Source organism: Sparus aurata, chromosome 19, assembly GCF_900880675.1.
Source record: "Sparus aurata chromosome 19, fSpaAur1.1, whole genome shotgun sequence".
In the NCBI taxonomy this organism is placed as follows: Eukaryota; Metazoa; Chordata; class Actinopteri; order Spariformes; family Sparidae; genus Sparus; species Sparus aurata.
In genome coordinates, this window is record NC_044205.1 from 7167711 (window position 1) to 7185425 (window position 17715).

The following is a 17715-nucleotide window of genomic DNA, read 5'->3' on the forward strand; positions in this document are numbered from 1 at the left end:
ATATATATATATATATATATATATATAATTTTTTACTTTTAACTTAGTTAATAATTAGTCTGATTATGTCCACAAAATAATTATATATCCCACATTTTGAGCACAAATTTGTGAAAGGAGCAATATTTAAGAACTTGCCATCTGTCAGATTCATACAAAAGAAAGGGGTCAGCATAGCAGTAAAGCTGCTGTTGCATATGAGAGTTCTATTTTGTATTTCTTACTGCTTACTTTTATATTGTGTTGATTATTCTTTTAATATTATTGTTGTTTTTTACAATACCCTGTCCTTTGGCTGGTTTGATGAAGACATTTCCCCGTTTGCGGGACAAATAAAGGAAATTCTGATTCTGATGCTTACTCTAGTAGATATCTCCACAGCACAATACACTCAGACACAGAGTCAAACTTTGTCCGACTGTTCATTGCTCTGTGGAGGACTGCAGTTTAGCAATCGGAGAAATAGTTATGACAGTATAAAGTCCGCATCGAGGATGAACAATGGAGACTTTATTTTTCTGGTCAGTATTGATAAAGTAAGCACTGTTGTTGAACCGGTTACTGATCAGTCACAGACTGACAGTATTAACAGAGACACAGTGGAGGAGGAAGGTGACATGTTGATTGATGAAAACTCCATGAAGAGGAATTCTATGCTGTGGGAGACATAACAATAGGCAGCTTGAATATAAATGGAGCAAGGGATGATGGGGAAAAGGGTGACTCTTTTCAAACTGTGTTCTCTCAAAAAGCTGGATGTTATTTTGGTACAAGAGACACACAGTACTCCTGATAACGAGACTGACTGGAGGACAGAGTGGACCGGTGAAACCTTCTTAAGTCACAAAACCAGTAACGGTTGTGGGGTTGCAATTTTTTTTCCCAGAAACGTTCTTCCTCAGTCTGTAGAATCTGAAGAAGTTATTAAAGGCCGTCTGTTGAAAGTAATAGCAGTGTGTGAAAATGTAAAGATGGTGTTTAGTAATATTTATGCTCCGGCTGTGGGAGTGGAGAGGGTAGTGTTTCTAGATGTTTTGAATGAAGTGATTGAGAAATGTGATAATGAGGAATATGTATTTATAGGTGGAGGTTTTAACTGTACTGAGGACAGCAGGTCAGACAGGAACCATGCAGAGCCTCACGCTGCCTCTCACACTCGTCTGCTTCACCTCATGGAGGCTCAGGAGTTGTGTGATGTGTGGAGAGGCTTTCATAACAGACAGAGACAATACACCTGGACACACGCAGAACATAACTCACTGTCTGTGGCCAGGTAATATCATTTGAATGCATTTAAAAGTTGTGTTATCAGCCCTGTTGGCTTCTCTGATCACTCACTTGTGACAGCTTCTGTCTTTATAACATATATAAAACCCAACAAGGCCTCTTGGCATTTCAACACTGCCTTACTGGAGGATACAAACTTCAAAGAAACTTTTGTCTTTTTTGAGAAAAATTATTAGTATGAAATCTGAGTTTGTGTCTTTAACAGTGGGATTTTGCCAAAGTCCAAATTAGGCAACTCTGTCAGCAGTACACTCAGAATGTCACAATGACCCTGATAAGTTCAGTAAAAGCTCTGGAGTCTGAAGCGGAGGAACTCCGAGACCCAGCTGAGGCCACCGGCTCAGAGAGGAGCAGGCAGCGTCTCACAGCTTCTACACTGGTCTTCCTCAGGCTGAGCAGCAGCTCTCTCCTCTGATGAGCTCTACGCTGCTCTGCAGAGTATGCAGAGTGGGAAAGCTCCAGGAATAGATGGTCTACCTGTTGACTTTTCTAAGCCTTTCTGGTCAGCGAGGGGGGGGGGAATCTGCTTTCAGTACTGAGTGACAGTCTCACTGGAGTGTGTCTGCTGCTGAGCTGGAGGGCGGTCCTGACCTCACTGCCTAAGAAAGGTGACCTGCAGCTCATTAACAACTGGAGGCCTGTGTCGCTGCTCTGCTCCGACTATAAGCTCCTTTCCAAGGTGTTGGCGACCAGGCTGAGCAGAGTAGGCGAACAAGTGATTCAGTGTGATCAGACCTACTGTGTCCCAGGCAGGATGATATCTGATAATATCATTATAATTTGTGACGTTTTAGAGATCAGTCAGCTGTTCTTCAAGCTGGCCTCAAAGCTGGCATCATATCAATCGATCAAGAAAAAGCTTTTGATCGTGTTGAGCATGAATATTTATGGCTTACTGTACAGAGGACAGCAGGTCAGATAGAGTACCTTTATTCTGAGTACCTTTGGTTTTAGTCCTGGTTTTATTGATAAGTTCAAGGTTTTATATTGTGACGTTCAGAGCATCCTGAAAATAAATGGTGGTTTTAGCGTAATATTTAGTTTCAGTGTTTTTAGATGATCTTACAGAGGTTTCTGTGTGGTCCTGCTAATTTAGTGTGGAGGCTGCTGGCTTACACCATTTTAAATAGGTCAGGTGGACTTGGACTCAACAGTTCTTTGTTTCTAATGGATTTAAAGCAGCCGAACATAAAGGAATGACCTGTTTTCTATCGTGGACTGTTTAAGGTTAAAGCAGAAGTTGCTGGGACACCACAGCTCAGTGTACTGGCTGCTCTAAGGACCAGTAGTCTGTGGGACCCCTTATGGCCGTGTAACTGAGCAGAAGGAACAGAATAGAGACAGCTGTGGATGATAACGCTGTTTTCGTGTTTGTGAAAATGCCGAAAGCCCGTTTGAAAATAGATTTTAATTATTATAGAATGATGAAAGATCTGGAAGAGTTCTCCAGTGTGTGGTGTTATAAACATGTGCTCTGCTGTGTTGTTGACGACAAGCTGTTCTTTGGACGTGTACTGAGATGATTTGGATTCTGTGAAACTGTATTTATTGACCATGTTGATTTTTTTTATCGTGGTTTTGGAATATATTGAATTCTTAATAAGGTATTGTTAAAACTCAAAATTCTCTATATTCATCTCTATTTATCTCTCTCTATTTATCTCTATTTCTTTCTCTATTATAGAAGTATGTCTACATTCTTGCATATTTTATGAGGTTTTTTACTCACTTTCACTTAGGCAACACTGCCCTCTGGAGACCAAACCTGACAGTTACACAGAAAGGGAAACCAGACTGTGTTAATGTGGCTGCTTGGTGCAGCTTTACTTCATCTGTGTTTCTCAGTGAAACTGTCTGATGGAGTGTTTTCTTAGTTTGGATCAAAAGAGTCAAACAGCCGCCTCCTTTCTGCGGAGCACATGACCTGCAGCTCCCCAAGACACATGAGATCAGATTTATAAGGATAATACAACCAGGGACTCCCACTGAGCATGACCCTGTGTGACATATAGAGCTGACAACAAAGTGAGGTCAGATTTATAGGCTGAAGGCTCATAGTCATAATTTGCGTCTGGTTTTCATTAGTTTTAATGACTCTGTCTAAAGGCCGTACAGTAAAAGCTGAAAGGAGCAGCCTTTCTCACTGTCCGTGCCAAAGTTTAAATGTTTAATTTGTCCATGTCATGGAATGGTTTTATTATCCGTTCTCAAATCCATTGCAGAAGAACAGTGAATGAGAGCGTAGAGTTAAAAAATACTGGTTGTACATCATTTTCTCTGGATTTATACAGTCAGGAACAAATGTGAATAGTCCTCTGACGGGCCCTGCTTTAAGTACTGGACAATTACTCCACCTACATTCAGAACAAGCCTTTCACACATGCAGGACGTACACTCAGCAGAACTATAGAGTCTATTTCAGATGACTTAATGCATGAAAAGGGGACCCCGCATCCCACACTGAACTGAATTGACACTTCCCTTGGACTTCCTCTGCAATAAACACAGTGTTCGAAGCTAACACAGTCCTCTGCGCTCTGTCTTCCTTCCAGCCTCATGTGGTCTCGGTGAAGAGGAAGTAAGAGCACATATTTGGACATGTTTTTGTTTTTCAGTCGTATATTTTCGCTTATTTATTTTCTGTGCTCTCAAAGGCCTTGGCAACAACAAAAACATATCCAAGCCAAGTACTGAGGGAGGAGAGTCACAGTGATCTTCACTGTGCTGCTCCAACAGGGGGCAATGGCAGTTCACTGTTATGTATGTATGTATGTATGTATGTATGTATGTATGTATGTACAGTGGGGCAAAAAAGTATTTTGTCAGCCACCAATTGTGCAAGTTCTTCCACTTAAAAAGATGAGAGAGGCCTGTAATTTCCATCATACGTACACTTCAACTATGAGAGACAGAATGGGGGGAAAGAATCCAGGAAATCACATTGTAGGATTTTTAATGAATTAATTGGTAAATTCCTCGGTAAAATAAGTATTTGGTCACCTACAAACAAGCAAGATTTCTGGCTCTCACAGACCTGTAACTTCTTTAAGAGGCTCCTCTGGCCTCCACTCGTTACCTGTATTAATGGCACCTGTTTGAACTCGTTATCAGTATAAAAGACACCTGTCCACAACCTCAAACAGTCACACTCCAAACTCCACTATGGCCAAGACCAAAGAGCTGTCAAAGGACACTAGAAACTGGGGAGACTGAATCTGCAATAGGTAAGCAGCTTGGTGTGAAGAAATCAACTGTGGGAGCAATTATTAGAAAATGGAAGACATACAAGACCACTGATAATCTCCCTCGATCTGGGGCTCCACACAAGATCTCACCCCGTGGGGTCAAAATGATCACAAGAACGGTGAGCAAAAATCCCAGAACCACACGGGGGGACCTAGTGAATGACCTGCAGAGAGCTTGGACCAAAGTAACAAAGGCTACCATCAGTAACACACTACGCCGCCAGGGACTCAAATTCTGCAGTGCCAGACGTGTCCCCCTGCTTAAGCCAGTACATGTCCAGGCCCGTCTGAAGTTTGCTAGAGAGCATTTGGATGATCCAGGAGAGGATTGGGAGAATGTCAAATGGTCAGATGAAACCAAAATAGAACTTTTTGGTAAAAACTCAACTTGTCGTGTTTGGAGGAGAAAGAATGCTGAGTTGCATCCAAAGAACACCGTGAAGCATGGGGGTGGAAACATCATGCTTTGGGGCTGTTTTTCTGCAAAGGGACCAGGACGACTGATCCATGTAAAGGAAAGAATGAATGGGGCCATGTATCATGAGATTTTGAGTGAAAACCTCCTTCCATCAGTAAGGGCATTGAAGATGAAACGTGGCTGGGTCTTTCAGCATGACAATGACCCCAAACACACCGCCCGGGCAATGAAGGAGTGGCTTCGTAAGAAGCATTTCAAGATCCTGGAGTGGCCTAGCCAGTCTCCAGATCTCAACCCCATAGAAAATCTTTGGAGGGAGTTGAAAGTCCGTGTTGCCCAGCACCAGCCCCAAAACATCACTGAGGAGATCTGCATGGAGGAATGGGCCAAAATACCAGCAACAGTGTGTGAAAACCTTGTGAAGACTTACAGAAAACGTTTGACCTCTGTCATTGCCAACAAAGGGTATATAACAAAGTATTGAGATGAACTTTTGTTATTGACCAAATACTTATTTCCACCATAATTTGCAAGTAAATTCTTTAAAAATCAGACAATGTGATTTTGTGGATTTTTTTTTTTTCTCATTTTGTCTCTCATAGTTGAAGTGTACCTATGATGACAATTACAGGCCTCTCATCTTTTTAAGTGGGAGAACTTGCACAATTGGTGGCTGACTAAATACTTTTTTGCCCCACTGTATGTATGTAAAGGGTTAGGTTCAGGAAGTTACCTCTTCTCCCACTGATGTAACCTGATGGTGGTTCTTGACAGTAGTGGAATGTAATGAGTACTGTACATTCACACACATACTTCATTTAAGTACACATTTGACATAAGTGTGCTACACCTGTTTTCTTTTTCCTCACTTGTCCTCCACTACAGTTGTGAGTAATTACTCTTCTTTTCACTCCATGGTATAATTTTGACAGTCTAGTTCCTCGTTAGTCTAGTTACAGATTGAAGCTGCTGTCAGCATGGCCGACTCCCTGTCCATTCTGCAGGTAGCAATCCCCTCCCTCCTCTCTACGTCACCACGCTGGCACGACTCCTTTCTTTTTTTTTCAAGGCAGCTCTCTCTGCCTCTTTCTTTTCTTCAAGGATTTTTCTTCGCTCTGCATATTTGGTAGTATAAGCTGTCACCATGAGCGCTGGAATTGGTAGTTTTCCCTGCTCCACCATGGCTGGAAGATCCTGCTCTCTTTGTGTCAGGACCGCCTCTCTATTGAGTTCTCTGTCCTGATTGGATGAAGTGAGCAAGGCTTCCAGAAGATTTCATATTCAGCGGCTAATATCAGCAGAAAAAGCACACCTAACATCACATTCGGTAGCCCTTTTGGACTCAGGTACATTTGTTAACAGAGTTGTCTATTGATGTTTTTCTTAGGCTATAAAGGCCCAAGGGGAGTGAAATGGGTCACAAATGCATACAGTTTTCTAATCAATATTACTCAAAGACATGGAGGATTAATACACATACAGCAGCAGGATGGCGTATATGGGGTTGAGTCAAAGTTCATGGTGATGAAGGAACATGTCACCTCAGTCAGCGGGGGGACTCATTGATGTGTTTTTAATAGTTGTTAGAATCACTTTAGGGGGCCACCAAATGATCTTATGTGCCTGACATTAGCCATGATTCAATGCGCTGCTTACTTGTTTACATATGTGTCTTTAGGGTGCCCTAATTGTTATTGTAGGCCCAGGTTAATATGCAGCAGATTTTTGCATGTGGTAAGTGCTCCTTGCTCTGTGTCTGTCAGTAATTGGTCCTTGGTCTGAAAGTATTGGAGACCCCTGCTCTAAACTCTTATGGAAGGGTGCATTAGGGGTACATTGGATCATGACTCTTAAAAAGTTTCTGCCCTCAGACTCTCACCAAGTTGAGCAAAATGTGCGGAATTCTTTTGGTTATTTCACAATCATTTCTGGACAACACTGGAGCTCTATGGCACAGAGCAATACAATATATCCCATGTGTTTGGGTACATACACAATACTTGTAAGGATCTATTTGAGTCCTTTCATGGAATTTGAAATAAAATATGGAATAAGTGAGTGTGTATGTGTGTATATACACACATACATACCGTATATCCTTTTTTAATCTTTCAACTACAGCAAAACAGAAAGTCAACTACAAATCTGTTACTTACAGGATACTGTATGTTAAAGGGTAACCACCAATTTTACACATTATAGTGTGTGTTACAGGTCTTAGGAGTACTACTGTATATGTAAAAAAGTAGTATCAAGTTGTTTGTGGATCCAGAGGAAGTTGGATGTAATCTGATAAATTGCCTACAGTGATGCCACCCACAGTTGCATTGTGGGTAAGTTAGGTGCCAGGTTTTGAAAAAGAAGAGAAGTCGATGTCTCTGTTCTGCTGTATCGATTTTTTCCATTTGTTTTTATACTGTCCGTGATGAGTACAACAGTGTTTTAGAAGTGTATGATAGAACAGCTGTCTGCTTTTCAAATCCTGGTGCGTACATTACCCACAATGCAACTTAGCCACTTGCAGGCAAAACTGGTGGCAATTTATCAGAATACATGCAATTTCTTCTGGAGGCTGTACAGTCGTATTAATAGTAAAAATCAGTTGAGTTACTCTTTAACGTAGAATAGAATGTGAAAACACTTCTTCCATCATAACATTTTGATATAGACTTGTCATTTAGTCACAAATGTCATAAATGCAAATCAAATATGTATATTTGGGCCTTTTATAATTACCCTTGAGACTGATTCATTACTTACACATGGTATCACAGAGGGCCACACGAGCCACAGATGCTATTTCATCTCTTCCCACAAAGGGATTCTGAAACCTGTAATTTAATTAAACTCCTGCGCAGCTGCAGTAAAAACATGCTGGCTGTTAAACCACAGCCCTGCTCCAGTTTATGGTATGGCTACTGATCATGGCTATCCACACGCAATCTCATCATTACAAAATAAGAGCATGCTGCTGGTGACATATCATGAGCCTGTGTACTATCCTAGCCTACTGCTGTCCCATTACAAACCATAAAGTGCCTGAAAATCTTCTAAACTCGCTTAACTGTACATTTTGTAATGGCAGATGGTAACAGGGATTCAATATGATTAACACTTACGATCAAACACCAATGCCTTTTCACGCTGTGGTGAGTCCACACTTCGGATGTGCGTATGTGTGTAAATCCTCTTTGGATCCACATTGGTCTCTGTAGTGTCACATTCTGTGGTAAAGCTGGCCACGATTTATGAAGGCTGCCCTGACACTCCCACCACTCCCTCTGCCAACCAGTGGGAGGACTGTCACAAGTCAGGGCTTCACTCTCTTCACTTTCTCCTTGCAAAGTGGCATTCATCACTGTCCGCCTGCAGCTGAAAGAGAAAGGTAAGGCCCTGTCATCACTTCTATACTGCACGAGCTGTTATGTGATGGGGGGGGCTCAGATCACATTTTGTGATCATTTTGAGATCATGCTCATCCATTTCAAAGTGGCGCAGATAGTGTAAGAAAAGCATTAATTTGTTCTTTTGAAGAGAACATAACTGATCTCTGTTCTTGCTGGTGGTTGTTTGTTAGTTAGGTGGTTGTTGTTACTTCATTTACCACTTAATCTGTAGCTGTACATATGGTATTTTTGCATTCATGTATCATTGCTGTTTTTTAGTCGTCTTTTCCAAACTTGATGTTACCAAGGAATGAGTTTGGTTTGGCCAGAAGTGACCAGCCATCAGGACAATGAGAAGACAAGCTAAATATACAGTATAACTGCATACATGCACCTCTGTGATTATGGGTCACAGAGGTCTTCTGCCTCAGCACAGCGCAACGCAGCGCACCAGCCTCTCTCTGAGTTATGCTGTTAGCTAAGCCTGTAGCCTGAAATAACTTGGTCTTCCATCCTAATTATTGTATGCTCAACTCCTGAATGAACTGGAAATGTTGGAGAAGGTATGTGGGCTGGTGTTCAAGATAGTCAAGGCGGAAATGTTGGTTCAAGATCAATTCAACGGTAAATGTCAAAAAAGTAGAAGCTTTGGAGGAAGTCATCCAATTATCTGTAATCAAGAGCTTGTACATGACAGCTAAAACACTTGGCTCACTGTAGATTTTTCCGCTTCAGATAGGAGTTATTCATGCCTTTTAAAAAGGTTTATAAAAAAAAGGTCTGAATTTTCAGCTTAACTTAATTCCTAAGCAAAATATCTACTCTTACTCAGTGCAGACACAGCCTTTCGTGTGCTGGTATGAGCCTAGCTTATGCAGGCTAATGTCAGCTGATGTTAGCAAACTTAAAAAAACATATATTTTCTTCCTCACCCCTAGTGCTATTTAATCATTTAGATTATATTGGTGCAAGTTGCAGAGTTGTAGATGTATCACCTATAGAGATGTCTCCCTTTGGCTGAATATAATGGCACTTGGCTTGTAGTTGTCAAAGCAAAAATATATATATATATCTATATATATATATATATATATATATATATATATATTATGAGGTCAGAGCTGGGTGGTCGGGTTAAACAAGCACAGGCCTGCTTTCAGGAGACTGTTGTTACTGACCAGTGTGAAACCAGACATACATTCTTATAATATAGTGAGGTTATGTCAGGCACGTGACGTACTGTGAGTTACCTAGATAATGTAGGCACATTTGTAAGGGAAGTTACAGAAGTGTTGTAGTGAGTTTTCCTGATCCTAACCAAAGTATACGTATCATATACTTTTCCTGTCCGAACTCAACAGAACTGCGACCATACAACAGAGGTCCGGTACATGTTTCACTGTTATGCTGCAACAGTCATGTTGTTTTAGGATTGATGATATGCTGTTTTGGGAGCTGATGACAACAGACCCAGGCTCTTTCTACAAACTACACCCATGCAGAACCATGATAACATGCAGAAGAAAGCGTGCACCACCACCAGCTAACGTACAGCAGTTTACACTCTCCAAGTCACTCCAAACACATCTGATGTTCCAGCCTCTTTAGTCATGAGTCATGTTAAATCATTTGATTCATGTACATTATGATTTATTCACCAAATCTGTCTCCATCGCAACTGGTCACATATGTTGTTATTGATACCCCGACTTTTCCACCTCAGCGAAGCATAAACTGTCATTCGCGACATTTCAACTTTCTTTACCAATTTCTCTCTTTTTTTTGTATTTTTGGTTAAGATTTCTAGTGATGTCACACAGTATTTTTCAGTATGTTTTCATTTTCTACAGTTGAAGGAAAGACAAGCATCATCCAAAGCATTAAATGCATTATACTTCAAATCCGTCCAAAAGTTGATCACAGAGAACGCTGTGTCTTTTTTTTTAGGTATATTTGCAGTGCATTTGAAGAAACTGGGAGCCTTGTGAATCAGTCTGCACCGTTTAACTGCACAACTGTACAATGATAATGAAAACACTGCATGGCAACAGAAACCTTGTAATGGATAGTCACTGCAAATTGATTTTCATACTACAGAGGATTGAACTGAAAGTAATGGCTACAAAGTTGTGAAACAACATTTAAAACGTAACATAAAACACAACACGTGCTTTGGAAAATGATCAGTAGGTATGTAAAGCATCTGTACATTACAGTCAACTGTCTACATACAAAAACACCAGTCTTTTAAAGAAGGCATTTAATTAAATTTCACACCAGTAGCGTACTTAACCACACTGACAAACAATATCCTGCTTGACCTCACATCTCATAAATATTGTAATGAGCAAATAATAATCCCAGCCATCAGTCGTAGTAGTGGATCTTATTATAAATACATGGCAGTAAAGAGATTGCTCCCTGAAGTCGGCTCTGTTTCGTAAACCAACCAAAGGCGCTGAGCAATCCCAAGAACATCTGCGCACAAGGAATGTTCTGTGAGGCTGAAGCCAGTGGAGGCCGTTGATGTGGTTGGTATACTGCACTTCTGGTTCGCCAAATGTAGAGTGAGGTTTGGAGGAATTCAGGTTCACTGCCCACCTATCCATGCTGTGTGTATGTAATGACTAACATGTTTTAACATGAAAGAGTGTGGCACTGAGGAAGGATGTATAGATGGATCTAAGGAAGGGGAAAAAAAAAATCAGTGTATGTTTGAGGATCCTGGTCGAGACACTTTTAGAAAAGGTGAAACATTTCAAACATCCTACAGTGGCTTGTTGTCTCAGTGATATTAATAGCAGCCTCAGAGTCATGAGGTTTGAGCTGGATATCAATGGAAATCCAAATCATAAACTGGGGACATCTGTGAATGGTGTTTACATCTTGCATCACGGTCCAGTGTCAACCATGGTGTCAACCAATTAAATCATTTGCATCCGTATCTGTACTCGGCATGGATGGAGCTTAAAATGGGGAAAAACTGGAAACAAAGTTGCTAATTTAAGCGTGAAATTCATATGGATTGATTTATGCTTATATTAGAAAACTATTTACAAAATAGCCTTAGAATTGAGGTTCATAAGAGTGAGAAAACTATTTACAGAGTGAGGTTATTTATAAAACTCCAATGGTTAACCACAGTGATTCTACCACTGAGGGCTTTCTTTCCTCCCTTGGTTTTTCTTCCTTATCATGAGTACAGATATTAACACATTTACTCAGATGATACTTGTTCTTGTACACTAGTTTCAGCCGAGTTGTAGCTCACACATTTATTTATTGGGTACAAATCTTGTTTTCCTGTTTTTCATCCAGAACCTAAAGATACCTGTATTGGCCCAGGCAGGTTTCATGCGTAACATCCACAAAACTTAGAGTATGCCCTGAGCTGGCATAAAGCTGGAGACAACCTCCCGAATAGCAAAGTTATTCTGGCCCAGTGGTGGGCCACACAGCCACGCTCAGTCCACATACAGCAATGAATAAGGGTCCACAGGGAATCTAGATCTTGTATTAAAAGCACAGGTGCCCGTGACACAGGCCTGGGCTCAGCCAACTGTATGACTAAAGCCGGCCCTATTGTGGCCCAGAACTGGACACCCATGTTCTGGCTACCAGATCTGGATCACCACATAATTCATTGCAGACGACAATGCAAATAAATAGTGTAACGTTTCTGTCCAGTCAAAATCATGTGACTCCAAACTTGGTGTTTAAATGTTTTTGATAAAACTGAGCGAGACAGTTCTCCTGTTTATTCAGCCGTACAAACCATTTACAAAGTCACTGAATCACCTGAAATGTGCATGGCTGTTTCCTCTTAGCTCATGAAAAATAGACATTTTGGAGATGAGTGGATTTGACTGGAAAGCAACAATAATTAAAACTGAGGCCAGTTAAACCCCAAACAATTAAAACTGTCACCCCGTGAAAAGCTTCATTTAAATATTACAGTTCTGTTTGTTTGATGCGATATTACCCACTCCTCATCGCTCCAGACAGATCTGATATTCATGTCTGCTGCTCTGCTCTGATTTTGTTTCTCCAGTCAATGCTTCATGTACTTCGAGTTGTATTTACTATGTCTATTTCTGTCACATGTTGCTGCATTTTTCAAATTTCTGCTCTTACCACTCAGGTTGAATGGAGCATTTACAAACACATTCTGCACCATCTCTTTCTCAAGCTGCTGCAAACTAGAGCGCTGTCTGTAGAGCTCTGAAGTCCTCTGTGCCAAACAACAAAATACATAATGTATCATTGCCTCTAAAAAAAACAACTCATAACATCTCTATTGGCGGAACAACACAGTTTGTCAGTTCCTTCCAAATACCATCCGTGAATGTTTCCTCATCTGCCACCACTATGTTTAAGGTTTGGTTTGTTTTATGCACCAAAAGTACTTGGACTGGGTTAGGAAAAGATTGTGGTCATGGTTAAAAGACACCAGCGTCGACTGTAAAGTGAACGGTGACCTTGCATGTCAAAGTCACACACTTTGTCCACCCGTCCATCCGCCCTGACCTACTCCTGATGAGGCTCTGTTCACACTAGAGCTCTTTTATCCATTAAATATTGCATAACAAAACAAGAGTGAGTCGTTCCTTCATGCTACCCAAACATAAAACATCACATTAACACAAGAACTGTTGGTTCAAATATACATAAAACTAAAAACATAAACTCGGCCAGGAAATAATTCTGTAATGCATTTTAAAGATTTGCATCTGGTTGAATGTAAGCAGCAGCAACAAGACAGTGATGATAATATGGTTGGCATCTTCAGCTTAATAGCGTTTGCAGAAAGCAGTAAGCATAGTCTTGGCAAACATGACCAGCATCTTAGGGCGTTTAAAAAAAATAAAAAAAATCAATTCAAAGGGGAAGCTCGGACCAGTCGATCTAAATCATGTCAATATTCACACCCACTGTTCAAGCTGTAAGAAGACGCTATTGTAGAGAAACCCGTGGGAACCCGTCTGGATCTCTATTGCAGTTTATCTCATCACACATCTTATCGAGTGTATGGCTTGATGAAACTGTAACTAATTCAGTAACCTGAATTTATCCGCCTGTCTTTACAAAAAGTTCACTGGTCACGTTTTGCTGTGGCCCACTTTAAAGCCTATCAAAAGAAATCACTTTCCCCACGTGATGTCCTGTCGAGGCCAAAAATGTGACACTCAACAGTGCACACAGTCCACATTTAGCCCTCTATGGACGCGTAGAGTTTGGCCATTTCCAGCCCATGGCCCACTTGTTACACATGTTGTCAACATGTAATTCTTGCTGCGTACACATGTGCATGTTGAGTGGATTACGGGACCCTGTAAGTACATTTATTAATGTTGTTTGTACTGTTACACCCCTAGCTATAAGCTATGTCACTTACATAATACTGGCAGTGTTTAAGGTATTTTCTGAAAGCAGGAAACTCTTGAACAGATTAAGTTTTACCACTTTTATTTATTTGATCTTTTCAAGACATTTCAGGTAGTCTTTGCGCATTTCAATTTGTATTTTATACTGTTCATCAAGTGGGGAGAAAAAAAAACCTTGACAGTCACAACTGGAAGTACCTTGGTGTAAAAGGATTCCATAACAGCGAGTCAAACAAGAGAAAGAGAGAGAAAAAAGAGAGTTACGGGAGCTGGGAGGAGACTTTGTAAAAGAAAGGTTGTGGTAGCTGCACTCTCTTCAGCTGACTGATCCTCCCCTGTCTTTAAAGCATCTGCCAGCACTCTGCAGCCCGCTCTGCCATGTTTATATTTCTGTTTTCCCATCCCAGCATAGTGCTCACGTTGTTATTTTCTCCGGCCCAGCCTTGTGGTCGGTGGAACCATGTTTGCGCTGCAAAGCGAACACAGGCAGAGCTCCACAGAAAACACACAACAAGACCATATGTCGAATGGCACAACATGAAAAGTCTCAATAAAGCTTTACACAGGGAGCGGGGGAGGACGGAAGAACAGAGAGATGTGATTTCACAAGGAGGTCACAAGTCATTCTAAAGCTATTTATCAACATTACAACACAATGTATTTATTGGACCTTTATGTGGACTTAGGGTAAGAGTCCTTCCAATTTAGAAGCACCGGTATCAGAATGGGTGTGTATCATGATGTGTGTGTATGTGTGTGTGTGTGTACACAATATAAAGCCTCAAGACTTTTTTTCCTGAAGACAAGCTTGAATATTAGTTTTTCACTGTTTGGAGCAGTTTGCTCCGAAAGGTGATAAGTTGAAACTGAACACTAAGTGTGTTTTAAGCAAACAGGTGTGACAGATTTGAAATGTCAACCAGAAGAAGACTCTTAGCTCTTTCACTTCCAAATACTTCCAGGAACTGTAGAACAAGTCAAAACAAGGAATAACATGTCTCATTTGTGGTTCCTGTTTGCATCCCGCCATCTGAAGTAACACATTAGATCATTTTGATGCAACTTTTACACATGAAGAGAAAACAACAAAGTGTCAAATCTAAATGGAAGCTGCAAAGGAGACATGCAGATTTAAAATCAAAAGGGCTGACTGATTCATACATATATACTTCAGCTTAAGCATGTAACTCATGAGCTAATACAGATCTGTCTGTTCTTCACTCAGTGGTTCTTACAGTTCTCAAACAACATAGACCTTAGCAAGAGTGTCCACTCACTCACAAAAATTCATCTGTGATTGTCCACCCAGAAACTTTGCGCACTGATAACTCCAATGATCTGAATTTTGACTCTTTTGTTAGTCAGAATGTATGAAAGCTTCCTGAGTAACGAGAATGTTTCCTGGGGCTTCTGAACAGTTTTCAGGGGTGGAAACAGGCTATAAACTCTAAACACACAGCGATAATTGACGTACCTCATTTGATGTGCTTCATTTCATGCTCCTATAGCACACTGCAGGCATCAGTTCTGAAATGCCAACACCGCAGAACCAGTAGTATTTTGGGAAAATGCTGCTATTTACGCATATATAGTACTCATGTTCTTCTCCAGTGACTACAGTTTGGCACAAGGACCACACACACACACACACACACACACACACACAAACACACACAGCTAAAGCCACCCATTTAGCTATCGCTGTTAGAAGTTTGTCGCATGTAGAGTTGTCCAGGTGTCTCCATTGCAAACTATACAGCGTGGTCTGCCTTTGGTGAGGGGGAGGAGCGCTCTCTGTGTGTTTGGCCAGCAAGTTTTATTTGAGATTGAACGTACTACGGTGGAATCTCAGGGCTTTGATATCTATCTATCTATCTATCTATCTATCTATCTATCTATCTATCTGTCTATCTATCTATCTATCTATCTATACATATATATATATATGTATATATATGTATATATATATATATTAGTATACAGCGAAGGCAGTGTACTAAAACAATGTGCCAACCAACTGGTTGATGTTTAACTGACGTCTGACTCTCACACAAAACTGCTTCGTCCTGTAGCGTTCCTGTAACTTAACAGTCTGCTGTATCTAGTCTCAGTGACTACCGCCCTGTGGCTCTCACCCCCATCCTGATGAAGATACTAATATACCTGGAAGACAACGTCCACGCTGGTCTGGACCCTCACCTGTACGCTTTCAGAATAAACAGATCCAAAGAGGATGCCATATCCACTGCCCTCCACTCAGTCTTCACATACCTGGAGAACAAGAAGAGCTACATAATTGTTGACTTCAGTTCAGCATAACATTACAACACTCTGCAACTGGATATTGGACTTCCTCACAAGCAGACCTAACGGAGTTTGAATTGGCAATCACAGCTCCTCTACGTTCCTGCTCAACACCTGAGCCCCCCAGGGCTGTGCGCTTGGAAACTTAAAAGCTCCATTGCTGGTGGTGTAAAAGTCCAACTAGCAAACAGCTGCTAACAGCTGAGTGATATGCTAACCCCCATTTGTACAAATTCGACAACTAGCCAGTTCTTTCACATTGTGCCTTTGAGTTTGCAGGTGACACCACCGTCATCTGCCGTATAATAAACAACGATGAGAGTTCAGAAATCTACAGTCTTACAGAGTGGTGCACGGAGAACAATCTACTGCTCAACGTCAGCAAAACCAAGGAACTGATTGTTGATTTTAGAAGGAAGGAGGCAAAGACACACACCGCTGTCTACATCAGTGGAGCTGAGGTGGAGAAGGTGAACAATTATAGGTTCATGGGAATTAACGTCACTGAGAATCTATCTTGGTCATCATACATCACCACACTGGTCATAAAAGCACAGAAAAGGCTTCACTTTCCATGCAAACTGAGCAAGGCTAAACTCCAGAGCAAGACGCTGTTCAACTTTTACAGAGAAGCAATAGACAGCATCCAGACATTCATCATTGACACTCCATTTCCTAAAATATAAGTAGCAGAAATGACTCAAATATAGTTTTATTTTTTAACCCTTGTATTTACCTTGTACCTTGTACAACAGAATTGTGATAAGTTTTCAGGAAGTTTGTCCTCAAAAAGCACAGCACTAGGCAGTTCCAAGCTGGGCTCAGTCGTGGTCTCTCTTCTTTGCAAGATAAACGTGAACCCCATTCATACACTGATGGCGGTGGCTGCCATGCAGTGAAAATAATTGGTCTGGAGCCCTGCTTCAGCCTATTGGGAACTTGAGTGTATTGCATTTTATTGTATTGTCTATCTTGTGGCAATCTGCAGATTATATTGTAATATTTGTTTTCTGTACGAGTGAATGAGAAGTATTTTGATGAAGGTAGTGCTACCCAAAAGGTCAGGGGTGTTACCACAATCTTTGGGGAATCATCATCTGGATGTCATGAATATCCCCAGCAGATGTAATACATTTCTGACCATTATGTAAAGAAATATTTTAAAAAAAATCTAAATTTTGGCTTGATCTAGGTAGTTGAGAAAAGTTCAGGAAGTCACAGAAAACAATTGCTATCATTGTTGATGTCCTTGTTTTTTTCGACACTAATTCAGCCAGGTTGGACTGTGCTGAGGTCGACCACTCTCTTGGACGAAGCCATGTTGCTGTGGTCTTTATGGAGTGCAATGGTGCTACTGACCCCATTGGAGGCTGCAGACGAGGAAGATGTCCGAGCAGGTAGGGGTGACAACAATACAGCGCTCAACAAAGTCTGTCGTGGTTAAAACTCAAGCAAGTAGAAACGTTTCAAAACCATAAGTCGCTCTTTTGACCAAGGGGCCTGTTCCATAAAGCGAGCGAAGCAAAGTGGAAATTTAAGCCCGACAACTGACTCGAATCAACCCAAAAAAATCAGTCGGCGTTAGAGCCGTTCCATTAAGGTCATTCCAAGCAGCTTTTGAGTTATAACCTGAGCTTCATCAATACAATGTAGGGGCCAACACCAACAGCCACCTTGTTTTGGTTTATACA

The 17715-nt window shown here is 41.0% G+C and overlaps 1 protein-coding gene across 1 annotated transcript in view; it reads left to right on the forward strand.

Annotated features, from left to right (window-relative positions):
* Window positions 1-8297: 8297 nt before the first annotated feature.
* LOC115569565 (collagen alpha-1(XXI) chain) overlaps window positions 8298-17715 on the forward strand; it is a 68741-nt gene continuing 59323 nt past the window's right edge. Inside the window, exons 1-2 of the mRNA XM_030397545.1 lie at window positions 8298-8335; window positions 17298-17421. Of these exons, the coding sequence (XP_030253405.1) occupies window positions 17343-17421 (79 nt within the window). The 5' untranslated portion in view covers window positions 8298-8335; window positions 17298-17342. The remainder of the gene's footprint in view (window positions 8336-17297; window positions 17422-17715) is intronic.